The sequence below is a fragment of the Leptopilina heterotoma genome, unplaced genomic scaffold (assembly GCF_015476425.1).
Source record: "Leptopilina heterotoma isolate Lh14 unplaced genomic scaffold, ASM1547642v1 Lhet_316, whole genome shotgun sequence".
NCBI classification, from domain to species: Eukaryota; Metazoa; Arthropoda; class Insecta; order Hymenoptera; family Figitidae; genus Leptopilina; species Leptopilina heterotoma.
The window spans coordinates 734742-760644 of NW_025111016.1; the positions used below are offsets into that span (position 1 = coordinate 734742).

The 25903-nt window shown below is 29.8% G+C and overlaps 2 protein-coding genes across 3 annotated transcripts in view; one reads left to right on the forward strand and one right to left on the reverse strand.

Moving 5' to 3' along the window:
- LOC122504775 (rho GTPase-activating protein 20) overlaps positions 1-23074 on the forward strand; it is a 172420-nt gene extending 149346 nt beyond the window's left edge. Inside the window, exons 3-4 of the mRNA XM_043616014.1 lie at positions 22569-22840; positions 23031-23074. Of these exons, the coding sequence (XP_043471949.1) occupies positions 22569-22840; positions 23031-23040 (282 nt within the window). The 3' untranslated portion in view covers positions 23041-23074. The remainder of the gene's footprint in view (positions 1-22568; positions 22841-23030) is intronic.
- LOC122504776 lies at positions 1576-17705 on the reverse strand. 2 transcript variants are annotated; one of them, XM_043616016.1, is made up of 3 exons: positions 17674-17705; positions 4991-5324; positions 1576-1819 (listed from the first exon to the last, which is right to left on the reverse strand). In XM_043616016.1, the coding sequence occupies exons 1-3, from the start codon at positions 17692-17694 to the stop codon at positions 1812-1814; spliced, it is 363 nt and encodes a 120-aa protein (XP_043471951.1). In that variant the 5' UTR covers positions 17695-17705; the 3' UTR covers positions 1576-1811. The 2 variants fall into 2 exon arrangements, with proteins under 2 accessions (XP_043471951.1, XP_043471950.1); XM_043616015.1 differs by lacking the exon at positions 17674-17705 and having other exon boundaries at positions 4991-5407.
- Positions 23075-25903: the final 2829 nt, after the last annotated feature.

Consider the following 25903-nt stretch of genomic DNA (forward strand, 5'->3'; position numbering starts at 1 on the left):
TCAACCAAAGTTGTAGAACATGTTGCACAAATACCAATTGGAAATTTACTGTTTTGAGTAGAGAAATCAGGATCGATGAAACATTTTATTCTTTCACAAATTTTATCAGTTATAAGAAAACGATTTGCACTTTTTCCTCCGTATTTGATTTTCTTACCACACGGAGCGCACACTTTCCCTCTATTTTCTTCATGAGTTTTTCCAAGAAACTCAGACATGTTAATAACTATTTTAGAACTAGCTACTTTATAGAATTAAACGAGCGCTACTCAAAAATATTTCACAAATTGATTTAATTAACTACAGCAATTGCCATTTTTAATTTTGACAACTAAACCATAATTTTTTTGTCTAAACACAAAGAAACATTTGACGAACGATACGATCGATATTCGAGACGTTTGTTTGTTTAAAAGACATTAAAAAACATATATATGTATATAATTTTATATTCTACGCTAACTTGCATCGAAAATTTATATAAATATTCAAATATTTTTGAAAAATTAGCTCTTACGATTTTGGTCAAAGTAGCATTTTCATCAGGAAGGTTTGTAGAATCATAAAATAGTAACAGAAAGTTGCCACAAAGAAAGTTGATAATATTTGTCTTCCTGCACGGTGTGAATGCCTATTTTGACATTATTTATTATTTTTACATCATATTTCACTAAATATTTAAATTATTTTGCCTCAAACCAAACTCCGACCAAACTTGGTCAGAGTTCGGTTCACCAAACCCGCTAGGGTAATATAAATATTAACAGGCTATATCAAAGAAATGTAATTACCTCCGGTATCTCCTTCTTCAACAGGATCGGCTTCATTGTCAATTATTTCTGAAATAATATCGATATATATTTTTTCTTTTTTTGCTTAGGGAATTTTGGGAAATCTGCCTACAGATACCTTTGATTTCGCACTCCAAGGTTTGACAGAATTGTGAATTAAATGTATTAGAAATTCATATTTTCAAAGACCCTAATTTGAAACCTTTTCAATATTCAATTATTTATAAAAATTCACGCTATAATGTTTTCAAAATTCAATTATTATTTAAAATTTTTACTGAAATTAAATTTTAAATCAATATTAATTAGAAAATTTTAAAAGAATTCATTTCTTTGAATACAAAAATGAATAATTTATTGAACATTCGAAATTTTTGATGAGTTTCATTAATAATTAAAATAGTTGGATTTTTAATTTAAGCACAATTTTATTATTTACAAAAGAAAATTGATTTTCTGTAAACAATTTCATTAATTAAAAAAATTATGAAATTATTACAAAGAAATTTGTAAAAAAAAATTATTAATTGAATTCCTGTAAAAAATTTTCCAAAATTTAACTTTTTTAAATGTTTTTAACTAAAATTCTCCTATAAGTTCATTATTTTTTAAAATTAATGAAATATATATTTAATATTTAAAAAATTACCAAATTTCGGAAGAATTTGTATTATTTAAATTATTCAAAAATATAAGTTTTTTAAAATTTCTGATTAAATTAACTGAAAATTGAAATTATATAAAATTTCAAATTGAAACCATTTTCACCTGGACCAATTAGATGAATTAGGCCATCATTTTGAATGTTGACTCCCAAGAAGTCGAGATTAGGTTCTACGACAATATATTTTGCGTTGACTATAAATTCTGCCATGGACAATCTTCTTGACTCTAAATTGTTTCATGCGTTGTTCATTCTAGATTCTAGACCTCGATTTTCCACTTTCGAACATTGTATTCCATAATGCCTTCTGCCGGTTATTTTTTCCTTGTCCAGAAAGAGTCGACTCTGCAGTAAAATCACTTTCCTAAAATACGAAATAGTATATGGGTGATTCTCCAAAAAACCTCATTTTGCATGTAATCAAGATTTTCTAAATAATTATAATCATTTGGGAAAATACCAAGTCATATTTCCCTATTTTATCACTTTTTCTAAATGTTCTGCAAGAAAAAGTTGTAAAATTTTATTGTTTAATACATTTTTAAAATATTTTACCACCTCAAAATCGATTTTCTAACCTGTCATCTAAGTGCTTTTCATTTTTTCAATAGGTAAAACAATTATTTAAAACATGAAAATTGGTACTTTATTAATTTTTTCTAAAAGTTATGATATTTAAGAATAATTTTCAAAAATATAAATAAAATATGTCGTGTAGTTTTTTTAAATATAGAAAATGAAATTTGTCATGTAGTACCGCGTCATTCCTCTCACTCGTTGAATATTATCCAATATTTTTGCTGTGGGTAGAGATATTGCTTAATTATTGTGATCAATATTTAAATTAACATCTCTAATATTAATTTCTTAAGTTACTTTTTAAAAAATGTCATTATTTTGCGTTAAAAAAATTAAAATTGAGACATAAGCAGAGATTCACAACCTAAAGCGTCATTCCTCTCACCCCTAATAAAAACAATATTAATATATATAAATTGATCGCAAATTTTTTTCACATAAAGTTATCCTTTATAAACATGATAGGGCATTCTAAGCTGGAGGAAAATTATTTGTCAATTAAATAAAATTAAAAAATGTTGAAATCGTCATTCCTCTCACCCGTCATTCCTCTCACTTTTTTGAATAAAAATTAAAAATTGATATGATTGTCGGTTGTTTACAAACTGCCAGTGAAAAGTGAACCTAAAATGTATGAAAAATAATTTTTGACAATTGTTTAAAGAGATTTTTGATAACTGTAAGTATTTCAAAATCTATAAAATTTACAGATAATATTAATAAATTATAATTTTTAAATAATTTTTTGTAAATAGAAAAATATATATAATAAAAAACGCCGGCGCCAAATTTTAACCTCTTAATTTTTTTGTAAATTTTAATTTAAAATATATACTTTAAAAGCTAAAAGTTAGCATGATCATGCTATAGAGGTGGTAGATTTTTGAAAGCTCAATATAATTGACTGCATTAATCCATAAATAATAATTTTTTTTCTTTTCTGTTTGTAACTCACAAAAAGGAGTATTTCGGGAGAATCACCCATATAGGTAAATTATTGTTGATTAACTCTTCATCACCCAAAATTTTTAATAAAAACTGCAGACTTCGCACTCGATAATTCATTTTAAAGAAATAGCAAAAAGTATCTTTCAAACTAAAAAAAAGTAGTAAAAGAGTAAATATCAAAAAAATTAACTTGACGACCAAATTCTATATTTCAATTTCCTGACTTCTTCCTAATTTTCATCAAAAATATTTACTTCTTTCTTGTCCTGCTAATAAATTTAAAAGAATTTAAAAATTTTATTGAAAAAAAGCTAAAAATTTTTTTTACAGAATTTACATAAGGAGGGATTTTTGCAAAAGAGCCTAACGAGTCAGAAAAATGTAGTCTGAGTCGAATTTGATAATTAGAAAAAAAGTTGTAACAATATAAAGATGGCTATCTGTTAGTTCACTTTTTGTAGACTAAAAATTGACCATTGTTATACCCATTTCTGGCCATTTATGAGGCTTGTGACGTCATTTTCCTAAATTTTTTGAAAATTTTAAAAATCCATAACTTTTTAACTAGACTTTTTTCAAATCCTTTTAACTGGAGCATTTCTAGAGGCCACTCTACGTGAATTAAAAATAAAAAAAATTTTTTTTTATCACGCTGTCGAAAAGAATTTGACTTTCTAAATAAATCAACAGTATAGACGCACAGAATGGGCCAATTGGCATAAATAGAGACAAAGTTAGGGTAAATATTGAAAAAAATGTTATAAAAAAAATAAGTTTCCATATCTTGCATGAAAAAAATGCAAAAAAATTTTTAATTGTGACGTTCCTATAAATCTGAGTTTCTATACTTTCTTAGAATGTAAATCCAGATAATGGGCAAAATCGAATAATTATGGACAAAGTTAGAGCAATTTGAATTTTTAATTGTGACGTTCCTATAAATCTGAGTTTCTATACTTTCTTAGAATGTAAATCCAGATAATGGGCAAAATCGAATAATTATGGACAAAGTTAGAGCAATTTGAATTTTGACTTTTGAAAAAAATGCAATTTTTAAAATGTTTTTTGCAAAAAAAATAAAAAAATTTTGTTATAGAATTTTCATAAAAAAGGATTTTTGCAGAAGAACCTAACGAGTTGATTAAATCAACTGTTGATTAAAATTGATCATAGAAAAAATGCTTAATTTTTGTCATGTTTTTCAAAAGAAACAAAGAAATAATTTTTTCTCTTTATTCGCACAAAGAGATTTCTTTGTAGTCTGAGACGATAGTTCATGAAAAGAATTGAATTTTTACAAAGATGTTTACAAAATTTTTTTTAAATAATTGAATTTTGCTTGGAAATTTTATGAAAATAGTAGATATTGAAGTAATTAAATTTTACAAAAAAAATTCTATTAAAATTTATGAGAATAATTAAATGTCTGTGTGGCATTTTATTAAATTTTTTGAAAATAATTGAATTCTTGGGAGCGCGTCACATATAATATAAAAATAAAAAATATCAACAATTTATTTCAAGTTTTTAAAATAATCGTGTTTTTTAATAATTAAAATGAAACACTTAATAATTGAATTTTATTAAAATTTCTAGAAAATTATTGATTATGTCGATTTTTTAACATATAATTATAATTAATAATTATACTGCAAACAATTATTAAAATTTTTGCTAGAAAATTAAACTCTTTAAATTTTAATTGAATTTGTTTGAAAAATTTTGTAACGAATTAAGAAAAAAAGTGTATTGTTTTGAAGAATTTATTAAAATTTCAGGAAATAATTAAAAACTGAAATTTACGCGATTCACATACGTCAAATTTATTTTTGAAAAAAAGTATTTTATAAAATTCCCTGACATTTTCAGGTTTTCTCTGACCGAGAAAAAATTCTCTGACAATTCCAGGTTTTCAAGGTTTTCCCTGACCGTAGCAACTCTATAATAGAGTATACGAAAAGTATTAGTGTAAATTTTCTGAACTTAATAATCAATATATAATACTTACTTGTGAAACTCCAAATTTCTACAAAGCTACCAATTCTTGATGCTATACAGTTTCTATATGGCTGGAAGACGTTGATGATGCGACGAAATTGACGATTTACTGATAAACGATGCGGTTGTACGCCTTGCAACCACGTGGTCGAAACGTAGTCTATAAAATTATTAACACCTTCATTTTCGGTGTTAACGTTAATTCGAATGTGATTTAACGCAATTCTAATTCGTTCTCTCGGCAGCAACGGTAAGGCCATTAGCGAAAGAACTGTCGTCCGAATTTCATCATCTTCTTCCCAATCTCTTTTCAGTCCAAGTTGATGAGCTTTCTTATAGAGTTCCTTGGAAAGAAGAGTAAAGAATAACAATATTAAAGATTTTATAACCAGTTTCATAATAAGAGATTTAGAAGAAAAAAATTTTAGGAGCCTGTTATGATTTATGAAATGACTATAATGGAACACATAAATATCCTGTAAAAATTGTTATTTCGGAATTCATAAATCCGAATTTCTATTCAACTGAATTTTATAAAATAGAATTTAAGTGAAACCATATTTTTATACTTTTCACAGCATAGAATATCTCATTTTCATTCCATGTTATAACTCGTGAGTTTCTCTTGTTTTGTTATAGAATAACATTGTTTCCAAAAAGAAATCTAATTGTTCATTAATAAACGGAAACATTTTTAACAACTTTAAATGTTATTTCTTTACCTCAAGTCACACTGTGAACTGTCAATAACATATTTTGTATTTAAATGAAATTGGTGATTTGAAGAAAGCTATTACTTTGATTTAATCTCTTTTTCGTATTTGAAAATAACCTTTTTGATAACCAACTTCAAAACAATAGTCAATTAAATCCAAATTCTCGTAAATAAATATTTAAATAAATAAACATTTGATGACAGGAACGATTTTGTAAAATTGATATTCTCTTGGATAGAAATTATGATATTCATACGTTCTATGAAATAGAAATTTTGTTAACTAAAGATTTCAGCGAAGAGCAGGCTCGGTCAACTCCACTAGAAAATATGGCGAATTTAATTTCAGATTAGTTCGGGGTCTCTCACAGGTAGCGCTGCTATCTTGAGGGCGAGGGGAAAGTCGACGTAAGTGGAACGCGACGGTCGCCATGTGACAACCGGCTGTTTATGTTTATAGCTTGAATTAGTGTCAATTAGTGTTTATAATATAATTTCAATTTGACATTTTGTCAATTTGAATGAAGAATTTAAATAGTAGTGTATAATTAATTTATACACTTAATTAAATTAAATTTAAGTACCTTATCACATGCTGTGAGTGTTGTTTGATTAAAATTATGTCGGAGGTTAACCTCGAAATCGACAACAGGAAGTGTGTTGTTCCCGGATGTGATTCGGTCAAGAATAATACGAATAAGCACTTTGGACATCGTATTCCAATAAAAGCATCGATTCGATCCAAATGGATGGATGCCATTAAACACGCAGGTTTAAGAACTTTGCCTGACAAGGAAATTTCAAGAAGGCGATTATTTGTCTGCAGAAAACATATCTCTCCTGAGTCTGTTTTTACAACGCAAAACGATTCCTTGCGATTAAGAAACGATGCAGTACCGACATTATATTTACCCGAAGATGTCACATTGGAGAATATACCTCTTGACATAGATAATGGATTGTGTTTGCCAAGTTCTCTGTGCGAAAGTCAAAGTGTTACATCACCATGGTTTAGGAAACTAACTGAAATCGAATTGCATAAATTCGACAGTGAATTTAGAGAAATTAATCCACCGGTGTTAACGAATGTGAGATATAAATTTAATTCTGACGATTTCACTAGTTCTTTTTAGTCCATTTATTTTTCTTTTCTTTTTCTTTTTTTTGTTCAATTATTATTAATTATTCAATCAATAAATATAAAATAAATATACAGTAAAATTATATATAAGAACAATTTAAAAAATTTTATTTTCGAATTTTTCTGTAAATATTTGTTTAAAATATAGAATTAAAAAAATATTATATATATATAAATTAATATTAATATAATAATAAAAATAACAATAATAATAAAAAAATAATTTTTTTATGTAGGAAACTTTAGAAATTCCTCTGTCAGCAGAACTGAATAATCCGTCAGTTGAGAATCCTGTCAGAGTGTCAACTCCTGTTTTACAAATTCCTCTGCCAGCAGAACTGAATAATCGTTCAGTAGAAAATCCTGTCAGAGTGACAACTCCTGTTGAGGATTCTGCAAAACAGGACTTCACATCTACTCCAAAAAGTCCGAAAAGCAGACCTAACAATCGGTCACGTTGGAGGCAGAGTGATCTGGATTCTCCACGTAAACGTAAGCTCTACGATGAATTGCAGAACAAACGGGAAGTGGTATACAACATGTCAAAGAAATTTAAGAGGTATCATGTTATGAAAATCGGATTTTACTCAATTGCAATCTACGATGACTATGGCACACATTGCTTGTATGTAAATGCTAGTTAAAAAATTATATCTTTGTAGAAATATTAAATTATATTGTAGTAAATTTATTCACATTGAAAGTAGTTTAAAATAGTATTGTGCTTATTAATTTATTTAATATGAAAAGATTTATATCATCAAAGTTATGATTTTTATATAAATTAAATATATTTTTTCAAAAATATAAATAGTTTTTAAAATCTATTTACTTATTCACAATAAAAAAAAATTAATTTGGCAATTAAAATTGCAATTTATGACACAAGTATTTTATAGTCAGCTGTACATAAAAAATTTTAAAGCCTTTAAAAGTAAATTATTTAAATAAATACTATTAATTTAAATAATAATAAATATGTATACCATTGCTGCGCACTTGTGTCAGTTCCTGTGCTCCAATCGCTGTCTTTAAAATAAAGTGTTTTCATAGGCAATTTTGATGACCATAATGAGAGCACTTGTATTCAATGAAAATGTGCAATTACTACGCAAAGCAATATTGGATTTTAAATAATTTAATAAATAATAGTTCAATTGGTCAGTTTTATAAACAATTTTGTTAAAATAATTGTATTTCAATATTTATAAAATAATCTTTTAAAACATTTTTAAACATATATATGCTTCGAAGAAATAAAATTAGTACACTTATACAACTTATTTTTATTAGACTTTTTCTACTTTTACCAAAGAAGCATGAATTTTTTTCTTTAAAATGAATAAAAATATAGGTTTTGATGATATACAATCTACTTTGCTTTTTATGAATAAAATTATATACAGGCCAGAAAATTGTTAGCTGTAAGTTAATTGTATCAACGCTATACTAGTACTGTTCGTCTATATTTATATTTTGTCATAATTCTGTAATTAATTGATGCGATCATTGCAAAATATTTTTCCATGCTTAAAAATTCTTTTTAGATACTATGATAATAAACGTTACTTTAATAAGAACTTGATGTAAATGTTTATTCACTTTGATGAAACCCCTTCCTCTTCGGCATAGGTACGAAAGAAAATTAAAGAATCCCAGTGAATGTTGTTCTTCTAAAAAATTCCATAAGATTTTCAATAAATTGTCTTTCACTCAACAAAGTTTCATAAACATGATAATTAGAAACAGCGATCGGAATTTAACTGGTAGGAGATACACTCCAGAAGAAGAAATTCTATGTCTCTCAATTTACAAGAGTTCTGCAAAGTGCTATAGATATTTAAGAAGTTTTCTCCCTTTACCAAGCATGACAACGCTAAAAAAATTGTTAAAGAATGCTTATAGATTCTGGCGACACTATTCCTATATCTTTTAACTTTTGCGAGCAACAAACCAAGACACCTCAATTGTTATACTGCATTAAGGAAATTATTGGAGTCGTTAAAGATGCTGGTTTAAATGTCGTGGCTACAGTTTGCGATTTAGGATCGAGTAATCAGTCAGCAATCAATACATTGATTCAAGACACAATCAAAGTAAAAGGTCAAGATTACTTTGATACTCGTAAGTGTTATATTCTTTATATTATTTCATAATTAACTTCCGAGCGATAAACAATATTGAAAAAAAATTATTCTTAGCACTTATTAAATTTACAAATCTTTATATTCAACTAAACAAATTAAAAATATTTTTTAATTAAAATAATTAAAATTATTTTACAGGTGGAAAATTTGTAGTTCATGAAGTTGAAATAATTCCCTTGTTTGATGCACCGCATTTAATTAAAGGACTACGTAACAATTTACTCAACAAGAACTTGGAATTTGATTTCCATGCGAAAAAAGAGGAGAAAAATAGAACTTTTGCTAACTGGGACCATATAATAACTGCGTATGAAATTGATGTTCACGGACTTCAAAAGCAGCGATTTCTCCCGAAATTGACAGAACGACACATTTATCCGAACAAGATAAAAAAAATGAGCGTTAAAAACGCTATTCAAACTTTAAGTTTGTCTGTTGCCAGCCGCATCGAAGGACTTGCCGGAGGAGCTGGTATTTTTTCTATTTTTCACAAAAAATATACTCAGTAAAATACACATACACACTAAAAAAGAGAACGATTTGCAGCACATTTTGGAGTAACGTTGCTCTACTCAGTCCTGAGTTATGCAACATACTTTTACATATTTTTATATATGTATAGCTTTATAATATATATACATCTTTTCCAGAACGGAATACTTCATTGGGTCCACGAAAAATGCCTTCTGAAGCCAAAAACACTGCATGGTTCTTGTGTTTCTGCAATAAATTGGCCGACGCGTTTAAGGGGATCCCACATACCGACAATGCAGATCAAAAATGGTTAAAAATCTGCAACGACCGTTTCTTGGAAAATATAAGATATTATTACCTATAAATTTGGAAAACTCACTTTTTATCATGGATACACAGGATGAGTATTTTATTTGTTGTAATTATTAAAAAAAATATATTGTTAGAAAATTAAATATGGTCAGTTTCCAAGAGCCCAAACTGCAACGACCTTTTCTTGAAAACAACAAAACAAAATAATTTTCCCATTTAGCAAACTTAATTTTAATAAAAAATACACATAATAAGATTCATTACATATGAAAACAACAATAAAAAACTTTAATTTATGTAAACTGTTTTGTATAGCAATTTACAACAAGAAGAACACATGTGACAGCTTTTAGTAGTTCATAGAACCAAGAGATGGCGCCAAAGGTTCCAAAACTGACAAATTTTGATTATTTTTAGCTTTAAATTAACAACAATAAAATATAATGTTTTCTTTTTGAGTAAAAATTCATTAGTGATGAAAGACACACAATGAGAGAGATTTATTTTGTTCAAATTGTTAAAGAAAAGTTAATGCTAGTAAATTAAATATCAAGTGCTACCGAACAGCTGTCACATATACACTTTACAAAAAATAAAGTTTTTATTTATTCCTGAATGGCAAATGAGTCTCATCCTCCGTATTTTCCTACAAAATTAAATTTCCTAAATGGAAAAATTATTTTGTTTCGTTGTTTTCGAGAAATGGTCGTTGCAGTTTGAGCTAGTAGTCAAAGATGTGTTACAGGGAAACTGCCCATATTTAACTTTCTAACAATAATTTTTTTCAAATAATTACAACAAATAAAATACTCATCCTGTGTATTCATGATAAAAAATGAGTTTTCCAAATTTATAGGTAATAATATTTTATATTTTCCAAGAAACGGTCGTTGCAGATTTTTAATCATTTTAGATCTGCAATGTCGATAAGTGGGATCCCCTTAACGGAAAAGTCAGAACTGATCCAAATAGTCCGTACAGAACTCTCTTAAATGATGATTCATTTCATATTTCTTTTTTCAACGAAGCAATTCGAAATTTACAGTCTATGAGATATGTGGATCCATTAACGAAGAAACCTACAAAGCAACCACCTACTATTAAAAATTTAATTTTAACCTTAAAGGGCTTTAAAATTTTGTGGAGTACTCTAAAAACATTAGGTTTTCAAAATTTAAAAACAAAGCATATCAGCCAAGACCCGTTGGAAAATTTTTTCTGCAGAATTAGATCTTGCGGCACGTCAAACCGAAAACCAACTTGTTTCCAATTTATTGGATTTTTTAAAACACTGGTAGTCAACAATATGACGAAAACCCACTCTGATGGTGCAAACTGTGCAGAAGATGGAAGCAATTTTGTTTTATCTTATCAAAATTATTTCGGTTTTGGAAATGGACAAGATCCGATTATTCATACTCAAGCAGCATGTAATCTATCACCATCTCGTCCAAAAATTACAACTTGTAACACCGATCCTCTGCCGGAAAAAGGAACAGTACCAACAACCACTGCTAGTGTTATTAATCACCTTTTAAAGCAGTGTGATTACTTATCTTCCTGTCCTTCCTGTAAGTGTCTCATGAACAACGTTGTTTCCAATTCATCTAATCAAGTGGGTGATCAAGGGATGTCTCGCTTACAACAGGTACATAACGATGTAAAAAGCATCCTCCGCAGAATTATGGGTAGCGTATACTCTTTGATTGGAATCAAGCGGATTATTGTGAGCTATTTACAAAAAGAAATATTTATGGATTTCGTCACGTGCAATGAACACAAAGTACCTTTGCTTTCCGCTTTTCTCCATTGTTGCGTTAAGCAGTACATATTATCAACATCAGCTCACTTAGTCAGTATTTTGAAAGGGAAAATAAGTTACGACCTTGTAAAAAAACCTAATGCTCATTTTTTCGTCGTTAAAGCCTGCGCAAAATACAAATCCTCTTTGAAAAGTCGACATAAGTTTTCGACTGTCCCTACAGAAACAGAAAAAATTTAAAAGATTATCGTAAAATTAGTTAATTTTATGATAATCCACATATTGTGAATGTTTAATCGAACGACATTTACTGATTGTTATAAAAAATTTAATTTTTCAATCTTTATAATTTGCATCTATTTAATAATTAACGCAATAATATTGCAATAAAATTTTAATTTAAAGAAGAAAAAACTTTCAGAAGACTTTGACGAGAATCTGAAGTCATCAGTGCCAGATTCTTTTTATAGGAAAACATGAAAAAGTTTCAATTTTCCTAATTTCCCAGCCAAAAAATTTTTTCCTGACTTTACTGACATGTGGCCTCCCTGTTTTAAGAGTTGTAAAAATAAAATGGGTAGAGAAGATTATTGAGAAATAAAAGAATTAAGTTACAAGAACAAGGAACAATGCCCTCGTATAAGATGTGGTAATATAAAAAGGACTAGAAATAAGGGTTTTAATGATATAAGTTACGGACTATAAAATAGAATCTGAAAAAAAATCTTTTCTTTCATCTTTTTAAAGACCTCAGACCTTAAAGGCTTCTATTTGGTGTTAAACAATCGTAGAAAAAATCTCTGGTAACAAAACTTTAAGTTTTGATGAACGCAAGTGGAAAAAATAAAAAATATTAATAAAAATCGACTAACGAGTCAGAAAAACGTTGGCTGAGTCTAATCGGATAATTAGCAAAAAAGTTAGAGCAATTTGAAGATGGCGAAAGTTAAAGAAAAGCTTCAAAAATTTGAGTTTCGAGAAAATGCCTATTTTTGACATGTTTGACTAAAAGAAACAAAAAGAAATTATTTTCACAATTTTTCAAAAAGGTTTTTTGCAGAAAAGACTAACGATTGAGCAAAAAGTAACCTGAGTCGAATCGGATAATTTGAAAAAAATTCATTACAATTTAACCCTTTGAAGCATACATTTTTCTAGTAAAGAGATTTAATAACCAAGTACACTTTAGGGGGTTTTTAGGGTCGCTGATTAAGAATCTGAAGTCGGATTTTCCATATTTTCAAAATTCAAAATGGCGAATCCAATATGGCGGACTTATTTTTTAAAATTGGCCAAATTCACTTGAAATTTGTTACTCGGGGGTTTTTGGGGTCCCTGATTATGAATCTGGGGTCAGTTTTTAAAAATTCAAAATGGCGGATCCAAAATGGCGGCCGATTTTTTTCAAATTCATCGGATTTACTTGAAATTTATAACAGGGGGGTTCTTGGGGTCGCTGATTACGAATCCGAGGTCAGTTTTTAAAAATTCAAAATGGCGGATTCAAAATGGGGTAAGATTTTTTTTCAATTTTATCAGATTCGCTTAAGATTCATAACAGATGAGTTTTTTGGGTAGCTGATTACGAACCCGATGTCAGTTTTCCAAAATTCAAATTGTCAGATCCACAATGGCGGATGCTTTTTTAAATTCATTGGATTTGCTTGAAATTTTTTATGTGGGTGATTTGGAGACGTTGTTGATTGCGAATCCGGAATCACATTTTTCAAATTCAAAATGTCGGATCTAATATAGCGGTAGAATTTTGCAATAATTGTTCATTTCTACTAGAAACTTGTTACTTAGAGTTCTTCTAGGTCACGAGTTGCATATCGAATGTCATTTTAACAAATTACAAAACTTGGATGATTTTGTATTATTCTCACTTCACAATTTTCACTTCTTACTTTCCACGCCACACTTTCTACATCCTGCTTTCCACTTTCCTCTTTCCACTCTTCACTTTGCACTATTGTCACTTCTATCGAGCAAAAGTAATGCAATATTGTTGCTGCATGTTGTGTAGGTAAGTAATGTTTAGTTGAATTTTTATATTGTTTAGCGCTTCTAAAGTAAGCATACGAATAGATAACAGACACAACGGCGATTTATCCTTGTTATTTTAGTCCTGTCTATATTATGTTTTTATTATAATGCTCAAATAATTGGTTGATATAAACGCAGGATTTTTTATTTGTGTTTGTAAAATATTCGACTGTAAGTAACATATAATAGAAAAACGTTTTATTGAGTGAAACAAATGGAAGTCGAATTAGCAGAAATTCCAAGTGATAACGAGTCAGTTGATGGATTGTGCAGCTCCGATGATGATCTTGAAGAGAATGACCTTACTAATAGTAAGGAACGTAGAAGAAATGCTGTTGACAACAATGATGTTGATGACGAGAATGATTTTGATGAAGATGACGATTATTCATTAGAAGTAAGAGAAAAATGGAAAAGAGTAAGTAAACCGAGAGCTGATCTACCGTTTACGAAAGATTGTGGGCCAAATATTCCGGATGCGGTATGTTCTCCAATCGAGATATTTTTTTGCTTATTTCCCGAATCACTTATTAATCTCCTAGTTGAACAAACTAATATTTACCTGTTGCAAAAAAGAGGTAAGCAAAAAGAAGTAAATCAAACCGAACTACTAACTTTTTTAGGAATTAACATTTTAATGGGAATTAAAAGACCTAAATCATATCGCGATTGCTGGTCGATGAATCCTCAATTGCATGATCATTATATAAGTGAATTAATGACAGTAAATCGGTTTGGATTTTTTCTTAGCCATTTGCATTTAAGCGACAACACAAAGGAACCTACAAGAGGAAGTCCAGAATATGATAAACTTTATAAGATACGTCCTTTGGTGACAACGTTGAATGAGACATTCAAGAAATATTACTTACCGAAAAAAAACCAGGCTGTTGACGAATCAATGATTAACTTCAAGGGAAGAAGCAGTATGAAGCAATACATGCCAGCGAAACCGGTAAAACGAGGTTATAAGTGTTGGGTACGTGCAGATGAATCTAGTTATGTTTGTGATTTTCAAATTTATACGGGTAAAACTGCAAGTACAGAAAAATTATTAGATCCACGAGTCGTGAAAGACCTTACACGAGAACTTGTCAACGGTAATCACCACGTATATTTTGACAACTATTTCACTTCTGTTTGTCTCATGGTTTCGCTAAAAAGTGAAAGGATTTTTGCCTGTGGTACTGTGAAAAAAAATCGAAAGCGATTGCCAAAAAATCAGTTGTTAGATAAAAATATGAAAATAGGAGACAGCGAATTTCAAACATCGAACACCGGAATTAGATGGGTGAAATGGATTGATAAGAAGCCTGTACATTTTCTCTCGAATTATCACAATCCTCAAGATCTAATAACTGTTACTCGAAGGCAAAAAGATGGATCTCTCAAAGAAGTTAGTTCTCCGTTTATGTGCTCCGATTATAATAAGCATATGGGTTACGTAGATAATTCAGACCGTTTAGTATCTGCGTACCAAATTGACAGAAAATCTAAGAGATGGTGGCTACAACTGTTCTGGCATTTTTTGGATCTTTCTGTAACAAATGCTTTTATTATATACAAAGAGAAGAACTTTCAGCCCAGTTTAACTTTAAAAAAATTTAGGTTGGACATTGTCGACAAACTTGTTGCAAAAAACTTACCTTCTACAAAAGGTAGAAAACGGAAAGTAGAAGTTGTAGGTCCACAGAAGCCTCAAATTTCTCTTGAAAAAAGAAGATCAGAGTCCGCTCATATGCCTTTTTACAATCCAAAAGGGCACTACAAGCGTTGCGCATTGTGCAGTACAAAAAAAGATGAAAGAAGGACGTTATGGAGTTGTTCTATTTGCAAAGTGAATTTATGTCTACTTCCTACAAGAAATTGTTTCGCTGATTATCACAAATAATTTGTAAAAGATTTTAACTACTGTGGTTGTATATAAATTAAACAAAGCTTGGATTCCTAAAAGCACATCAAAATTTTAAATACAACAAAAAATTAAAAAACACAAAAAATAAAAAAAAAAAATTTTAAAACTAAAAAAAATTTAAAAAATACAAAAAATACAAAAAAAATATGGAACTAGAATTTCGCCACGTCCTCGTCGTTAGTTCCGGGTAATGCTAAGAGCGACAAATAACAAGTAACCTCAAAATATTGCAAATAACAAGACTAACGAAAATGAGCAATTTTAGAAAAACTATTTTGTCCTATTAGATCTGCCATTTTGAATTTCAAAAATTTGATTCCAGATTCGCAATCAGCAACCTTGAAAACGCCCAAATAACAAGTTTCAAGCGAATATAAGGAATTTGAAAAACAATCAGACGCCATTTTGGATCCGCCATTTTGAATTTTTAAAAACTGACATCGGATTCGTAATCAGCGACCCCAAGATCCCTCCTATTATGAATTTCAAATAAATCCGATGAATTCGAAAAAAAATTATCCGCCATTTTGGATCCGCCATTTTGAATTTTTAAAAACTGACATCGGATTCGTAATCAGCGACCCCAAGATCCCTCCTATTATGAATTTCAAATAAATCCGATACATTTGAAAAAAATCATCCGCCATTTTGAATTTTTAAAAACTGACTTCGAATTCATAATCAGCGACCCCGAAAACCCCCCTATTATGAATTTCAAATAAATCCGATGAATTCGAAAAAAAATTATCCGCCATTTTGGATCCGCCATTTTGAATTTTTTAAAACTGACATCGGATTCGTAATCAGCGACCCCGAAAACCTACATGATCATTTATTATTAATTTTCAATGCAATTCAACGTGAAAAATGAATTTTTGCTGCAAAATACGCACTTTTTAATGTTTTATTTGTTTGTAACAATCTTCAGTTTAAACAATATTGATTTTTGTATTGTTAGGTATATCCGCCAACATCTTGGGCAACATAAAATTACAAAATATTAGAAATAAATTATTTCTGGCATGCTTTATAAGCCAAAATCTGAAAGAAATTAGGTGGGAATAGGGATTCCCACCATGCTTCAAAGGGTTAAAGATGGCAATAAGCTAAGTGTACTTTTGCAGACTAAAAATTACCATTTTTGGCCAATTTTGTCAAAAAAAATGCATGCAAAAAAATAGAAAAAAAATTTTCCCTGCGACGCCCTTATTGATCTAAGTTTCTATACTTCCCAAGAGTGTAAATCCAAAAATAATGGGCAGAATGTAATAATAAGGGACAAAGATAAAACAATTTCAATTATAACTTTTAAAAAAGTCTAATTTTTAAAATGTTTCTTGCAAAAAATAAAAAAAATTTTTTAGAGAATTTTCACAAAAAAAGATATTTGTAGAAAAAACCTAACGAGTGAGAAAAACTAAGGCTGAGACGAATCGGATAATTGAAAAATAACTTGTGACGTCATTTTTTTAAATTTATCCATAACTTTTTAACTAGATAATATTTTTTAAACTCCTTTGAACTGAAACGTCTCTGGGGGTCACCCTATGTAATTTTAATAATAAAAAAAAATTTTCTAAAATTTGTTTTAAAGTTGCAAAACATTTTGCAAATAATTTTTATCATTTTGTCGAAAAAAATTTAACTTTCTAAATAAAAGAAGAGTATGGATGCACAAAATAAGACAAATGACAACTAGGGACAAAATTAGAGAAAAAATTCGAAAAAATGTTATAAAAAAATATGTGTGCAACCTTGCATGAATAAAAATGCAAAACAACTTTTCGTCGGTTCGGTTTATATACTTTCCAAGAGTGTAAATCCAGAAAATGGGCAAAATCGAATAATTAGGGACAAAGTTAGAGCAATTTGAATTTTGACTTTTAAAAAAAGTCTAATTTTTAAAATGTTTTTTGAAAAAAAAGTTATTGATATTTTCGAATTATTTTCCAATTAAAGAAATTCATTAATAAATACAATAGAACATTTTTTGAGTATTTGATCATTTTTAGAGTAAAACAAAATATTTCTTAGGGTCAGAGAGAAAGTCAAAATTTTGTATGGAAATCAGGGAAAAGCAAAATTAAATTTTTGCGGCAACCCTGTCAAATCAAAATATTAATATATAATTTAAAAGAGTCTAAATTTTGTTATAAAATTTATAATCTGATTATTACTTACGTAGCCGTTATTGACGCTCATAATTGTTAGGATTTGTTCGCAGCCAATGTTGGTCGGAATGGCCTCTTTTGAAATATCGATGTACAACTCTGAGTTTGATAAAAGGTCTGCGACAAAATTGGGATCAAGAAAGACAATTGATGGATCTATTTCGTCTTTAGTTAAGTGGAATTGAAGGGAACCGTTGTCGTAGTTTCTTAAATGATTCCATTCTTTACTGTTTATCAGTCTGGCAAATGACTCCATATTTTCTGGATTTGGTGGTAAATTCTCCCTCCTCCACCGGTTCATGTTCGCTCGCATATTGTTGAATGGCATACCAATATGTACGTTCCCGTGGCTTAAAAAATATAAATATAAAAACTTTTTATCATTCTAATACCATACATATTATAACTGAGTCAGGATTTCTCTTAGGAATCAATTAAACTTAAAAACAATTTATTTTAAATGTTATAAATTATTTTACAATTGTTGTGATCAAAATAAGTTTTTGAAATTTTTAAGATCATCAAATTTTTTTTGCGAAATTGTTACCTAAAAATTTTAAAAATAACTGATTCAATTTTTTTCTCAACGCTAAACTCAAAAAGGTACCTACATAAAATATGAAAATATTTTTATATTTTTCATGGGACATAAAAAACGCCATTTTTTATTAATGTTTTATAAATAAACAATTTAAAGTGTTTCTTCGGATGCTATTCTTGAAAAAATCGATTTTTTTTACAATTTTATTTAAATTTTGAAAAAATGTTTCTTCGAGTACGCTTTAAAAGTGGTAAAAATGTTATAACTCTTTGCTATGCAAAATCTTCAACTATTCAAGTTCAAACTTCGGCTTCTACATGCGATTATTTTAAAAATGAAAAATGCTTACTACGATATCTCGTTTTTAGGGTTCCGTACACCTACGGTGTATCGGCGGAACCCTATTGGTGAGACTCTGTTGTCCGTAGCCAAATCGTGTCCCCCCCCCTAGCGGCTAAACTATTTGACCTGAAGAGCTCAAATTTGGTCCAGATATGTATTTTCACTCGTAGATTACAGGAAAAATATAGCGAATGTGATTGGAGGTGATGGCCATAGCGTTGTCAAGGAAATAACAAGATTTTTGGCCAAAAATGCATAAAAAGTGACCATTCCCCCCCCCTTAACTTCTAAACTATTCGACATGGAGAGCTGAAATTTTGCATGCTGGTGTATTCTTACTCGAATATTACAGGAAAAATATATAGAACTTGATATGTAATGATGGCCATAGCGTTGTCAAGGAAAAACTAAAAAATTTTAAAAAAAAATTTGTTTTCCCTAACTTTTACATTATTTGACCTAATGAGCTAGAAATTGGTATCCTGGTGTATTATTACAGTCTGACGACAAAAAATTTATTTAAGAAACTTTCAAAAAAAAAAAATTTTTTTTAAATTTTTTTAGTTTAAAGGTTTAAATTTAAACACGTGGCATTAAATATGTTAAGGAAGAGTGAAATTTTAAGAGAATAAATGAGAGATTGTTTTCTGACTTTAATTTCTTAACTAAAAATAAAAAAAAATTGGACAAGTGCGAGTTGCACTCGCACTGCAATGGCGGGTTCCGTACACAAATATTAAAACAATACTTGCAACATTTATCGGTAATTAGTAGAATTAAAATAAACAATTAAAAAAATATATTAAAATCATTTGATAAGAAGAAATAACTAAAAAAATTAAAGTATTGTATATATCTAATATTGTAAACAATAATAAGCAGAGGAACAAAATTTTCAAAATTATAGTTCCTCTGCTTATTATTGTTTACAATATTAGATATATACAATACTTTAATTTTTTTTAGTTATTTCTTCTTATCAAATGATTTTAATATATTTTTTTAATTGTTTATTTTAATTCTACTAATTACCGATAAATGTTGCAAGTATTGTTTTAATATTTGTGTACGGGACCCGCCATTGCAGTGCGAGTGCAACTCGCACTTGTCCAATTTTTTTTATATTGTAAAGTGTTTTGAAATTGAACCGCCGGCGCCGGCGACCAAAAGGGCATGCGCACGGTTTTCGTTGGCCCCTTGCGCAGCCGTAGAATCGCTGTACGCGGGGCCAACGAAAGTCACGCGTATGCCCTTTTGGTTTCCGACGGTTCAATTTGTACTAGATTTAAAGTGTACGAGATATAATACACGGAAAAAAAAAGTTCGAGGAATTCGATGGATTCTGCTTCCCCCCTCCCACTTCCCCTCCTTGACACGTGTGCACACACACACATTTATCCTTGAAGGTTACATACAATTTTTATTTTTTATTAAGTTTCTGAAATAGAAAAAACCATATTAGCGAAAAATCGACGGCGGCTGGAACAGAACTCGCGTACCCGAGAATAGAAGTCCGGCGTCTTATCCAGCTGAGCTAAACAGGCGAGTTAAATACCTCAGCATAAAATAAATATATAAGGCACGCAAGTCTTACTGACGGTGAGAATTGTTGAGACTGGTGCGCACAGTTTCTGCGCACCAAGATTCCCACATAGCACAATAGTATGAGGTAAGGTTATGTTGAATACTAATCGTAAGGCTTATAAGGTTACACCTACACGATATTGCTGTGGTAGACCTAAGGTGAACTAAAAACTTCCGCCATGGAGGTAAGGTTACATGTTAGGGTGTGGTAAGTATATATGATAAGGCTATGGTAACCTTACACGTTAAGGTTGAGATAACCTTACACGTTAAGGTTGATGTAACCTTACACGTTAAGGTTGAGGTAATGTTACACGTTAAGGTTGAGGTAACGTTACATGTTAAGGTTAAGGTAAGGTTATATTTCAAGGTTAAGGTAAGGTAATTATTAAGTTGTAAGGTTGAGGTAAGGTTAAGGTAAGGTTGTGAAAAGTTTACCAGTTATGAAAAATATTGACAAAATAATTAATAATATAATTAATAAATAAATATTAAATTAAAAAGTTAAGTTTGTTACTCTTCTCTATTTTGGAAACCTGACATGAAGCAGAAAATGTTGAAAACAAATTGGGGGGACTCGGATTCGAACCCGGGATCGACGCGCATAAACCAATCATTCTAACTAACTGAGCTAAGTACAGAACTGTCAGAAGAAAAATCAATTTTGCCTTTAAGGTGAACCAAGAATATGATTAACTCCTTGGCAAAATTAATTTTCTTGCTACCAGTTCTCCACTTAGCTCAGTTAGTTAGGCTGTTAGGTTTATGCGCGTCGATCCCGGGTTCGAATCCCAGTCCCCCTAAATTTGTTTTCAAAAATTTCTGCTTCATGTCAGGTTTCCAAAATAGAGAAGAGCAACAAACTTAACTTTTTAATTTAATATTTATTTATTATATTATTAATTATTTTGTCAATATTTTCCATAACTGGTAAACTTATCACAACCTTACCTTAACCTTACCTCAACCTTACAACTTAATAATTACCTTACCTTAACCTTGAAATATAACCTTAACTCAACCTTAACGTGTAACGTTACCTCAACCTTAACGTGTAAGGTTATCTCAACCTTAATGTGTAAGGTTACCATAGCCTTATCATATATACTTACTACACTCTAACATGTAACCTTACCTCCATGGCGGAAGTTTTTAGTTCACCTCAGGTCTACCACAGCAATATCGTGTAACCTTATGAGCCTTACGATTAGTACTCAACATAACCTTACCTCATACTATTGTGCTATGTGAGCTTATTCTATGATAATCGGCTCTACTTGGTATGTAAATAAAATAAATTTGAGTGATTGCTCTGTAATAAAAATTAATTTTAATACCATCCCTTTTGTTGATTTAGTTAAAAATTTGGGTGTTTTCTTTACGCCAACTCTTTCTTGGGATAAGCAGGTTAGCAAAATATGCAAGAGCCTCTATGCCACCTTATTACAATTCAAAACAAATAAGGAAGCCCTTACGGTTGAATTAAAGATGAAACTTGTTACGTCATTGGTTTTCCCTCATTTTGATTACTGTTGTGTTGTATATAATGATATGACTGAAGAATTAAATTATAAACTTGAGAAACTCCTGAATTCATGTATAAGATTTATATTTGATCTAAAGAGGGATGAACATGTAACTCCATATAGGTTACAGCTAGTTTGGCTTAGTGTTAGTAACAGACGACTTTGGTACATCGGCTGTCTTACACATGTAATTTTAAACAATAAAAAATCTTCGTACTTGTATGAAAAGTTTGTTTTTAGAGAGGAAATTACTACTAGGGAGTTAAGATCTCCTTGCATTCTTAGGGCTCCAAAATGTAAAACAGAAAAATATAAAAACTCGTTCATGGTTACTACCATAAATTTATGGAACTCTCTTCCTCGTTCTATGACAAATATTGAAAGTCCAAAAACATTTAAACTACAATTATATAAATATTTATTTTCGCTGGATGTATAGAGTATATAGAGTGTATCTTTATTGAAATGTCATCTGTATGTGAGTTGCTGTGATAATTTGTAAATCAAAGTATTATTCTATTCTATTCTATTCTATTCTATTCTATTCTATTCTATTCTATTCTATTCTATTCTATTCTAAATCATTCAGTTTCTGTCTTACAAGGGGATCACCAGACATGGTGGTTAAAAACTAAAATATAGAAACTATGGAATAAATTATAAATAATTTATAAAAATTCAGAAACTTAAATCTTTGAAGAAATAATGTACATATTTGCTTATTGTTAAATACGAAAATTATAAATTAATAAAATTGCAAAATATAAGAAAAAATAATAATTTTTAAATGTTTGTATCCTAGTGTCTACACTTTAGAAAAGTATTAGTTTTTTTAAACATAATGTCTGGTAATCCCCCTTATTAGTGTTTTTACTCATAAGAATTAAAAATGTTAACATATATTTATTTTAGGTTTTAATTTTAAAATTAAATAAAGAAGCACCTTTAAGGAAAGATATATTTCGTGCTCCAGGACATCAAGGAAATATGAAGAAGCTCATATATTTTTTACAGAGTGGTCGACTTATCAATATGGATAATTTTAGTGTTTATACAATTGCTAGTGCTCTAAAAAAGTTTTTACGCAAAATTCCTGGAGGTGTGTTTGGAAGAGATGGAGAAATGCAACTTTTTACTGTAATTCAACTAGAAAGTATTGAACAACAAAGGGACCAAATTCACAAGTATGAATAATTTAATATATAGTTTTAGTAATTTGGTAATAAGATGCATTAAAATTCAAATTTTTTAAAAAATTTGTTTATACACCCGTCTTCAGCCTACATAACTTAGATATACAAGTGTTTCTATACAATTTTCTCTTTTAAATTTCTTTGCATACTTTAATAACCTTAACTAATTTTGCGTCTACAGAACGCCTTGAAAATTAGGAGTACTCGCATTTGCCTGGATCACCCGTCTAATGGGTTTTCTCGCCAGAGGAGAGAGAAACTGTAGAAAACCTCTCCTGAGTATAACCGGTTTATCTACAGCCGAGTTCTAATGGTGTGTACTGGACAATAATCGACAGTGCACATCATAATACCTCGACGTCAAACCTCCCGCTTGATAAATTAAGAAAAGCAGTGACAAAACACCGGGTTACAGCGAGAATCGTAATTTACCATGGGTTCATTAAAATTCAAATTCCATTAGGGGCCGTCCATAAATTATGTAACAAAGTTTTTATTGAAATTTTGAACCCACCCACCTCCTATGTAACAAAATCGTTATATCCCCCCCTTCTCGCTATCATTGTTATATAATTTAAAAAAAAATTTTTACTATCGTTTTTCTAAACTTTGTTTATTACTATTATTTATAGTATTCATATCGTACAATAGTAATATAAAATTAAATTAAGTATAAAATACATTATAACGGGTGTCTTACTATTGTTGTTAATATTTGTGAAATTATTATTAATTTTATTACTCTAAATGAGGTTATTTTATTTTATTAATTTATTTTTATTTACTTCCGAATCAACAAACTAAATAAAAACACACGTTACTTTATTGTTTGAATTTATGCCCGAACGCCAGAGATATTTTATGGAAAAATATTCAAACCTATAATTTAATTAATTTTACGCTAGCTCAATCTCTTCAAGGAGAGCGCGGGGAGAGAGAAATCACCAGTTAGTTTAAAATTTTAATTTAATAACAAGAAAATTACAGGTCCAGACGGGACCTGTTCAAAAATACAGAAATGTCGTGAAACAAGGAAAATTGAAATTTTCAAATTTGAAATTGTCACTTTTGATCGATTATTTGTCAGGAGACAACACATTTAATTATTACGAGACTCACCGGAGATACGCCGACGTCCCTGTTTGTTCCCCGACTCATCTTCAAAGGAGCAAACTTAAAATTAATTTATTAATTAGTTTTTAGGAAAATGAACAGGTGACAGGTCTTAAGCGACCTGTCACTCTTATGAACGCCAAACTGAGAATTAATTAAATGGCCGACGGGGACGCACATCTCGGCTTCGTGGTGAGTCTTACGCGCACTCGATACAAAGATTTTCGGTAGGTAATCGATGCGCGACAGTAAGTAATTCGCTTGGTGGCCAAAAGACTAAATTGCCATTTCGCTAAATTAAAATTTTACACAGTAAGAGGTTAGGTTCGAAACACTCAGTCGGTAAAACAGTTTTGCTGTGCGTGGTTTAGCAAAATGGCAATTTAGCCTTTTGGCCACCAAGCATTCAGGTCATTTATCGACCGTCAAAAAGGGTTCATGAAAGTTCGTTTAGTCTCCGCGAGGGGTACTGCGCGACGACGTCCTGTTCGCAAGATGGCTGCAGCCAGTGTTTTGACAGCTGATGTCCTCGTCAATGGACTTTCGCCTTTTTGCCACTTCGTATGACCCGTAATGATTACAAGTAAACACATTACTTGTTGGAATACGAAGCAATCTCTCAGCAGTGATCCCGAAGATTGAAAATCCGGAACTCGCGATGACATTGGACATGAAATGATAAACCGAGTATCACCCTCTTATGTTTACAATAATAGTGTTGACCAGCGATCTGAAGGTTCGCTAAATTAACAATATTAAAGTCCGTATTCCGTTTGCATATATATATTTTGTCTGTTCGCTTTTAGTATGTCTGTTCGCCGTTAGAGGGAGCAAAACGCCCCCCGCTGCGAGGGCTACTTGGAATTGAGTCCCTAGCAACCTTCACAGCGGGGGTCGCTTGGACCCTCAAACCCTCATTAGGAAAAACTGCTAATGACTTTTTCTATAAAATATAAATTTTTTAAACAGTAACATTTTTTATTTTTCATTAACATATTTAAATTCCTTACTTTCTCACGATTTTATACATATGTTGTTTACCAAAAAAATGTTAAAATTTAAAGATTAAGTTAAATATTTATTTAATAATAGGTATGGTTTTTGGTAGAGTTAACTTCATTCTATGTATCTGAAAAAATAATAAATTTTTTTAATTTTAACATTTTTTGGTAAACAACATATGTATAGAATCGTAAGAAAGTAAGGAATTTAAATATGTTAATGAAAAATAAAAAATGTTACTTTTTAAAAAATTTGTATTTTTATAGAAAAAGTCATTAACAGTTTTCCTTAATGAGGGTTTAAGGGTCCGAGCGATCCCTGCTGTGAGGGTTGCTCAGGACTCAGTTTTGACTTGGTGTGCCGTATGGTGGGGATAGGCTTCTTTCCCTCACGGGACTAACTTGGACACTAACCTTGTATGTAGTGTAGAGAGTTAACAATCGTGCTTCGTGAGTGGTATATTCATTTTTTGAATATATCACATTACTATTTGATATACTTTTTTTTATTTTGGATAACATTAGATATTTTCTTTTCTTTTTTTGTATAATTTATCTACAATTTGTAGAGAGGTAATTAAAGTGTTTTGAGAGAGGTATAGTTATATTTTTTTAAATATTATATTATCATTTGATATAGTTTTTTTAATTTTGAATTTAAAGGATAAAGAAATTGACATTTTTTTTCTGTTTGGAATAACATTTGATTTTTTTATTTAAAAGATAAGAAAATAAATATTGGATAAAATTGAAATTTAGATATTGGATGAAATAAAAGATAAGAAAAGAAATATTGGATAAAATTGAAATTTGGATATTGGATGAAATAAAAGATAAAAAAAGAAATATTGGATAAAATTGAAATTTGGATATTGGATGAAATGAAAGATAAGAAAAGAAATATTGGATAAAATTGAAATTTGGATATTGGATGAAATTG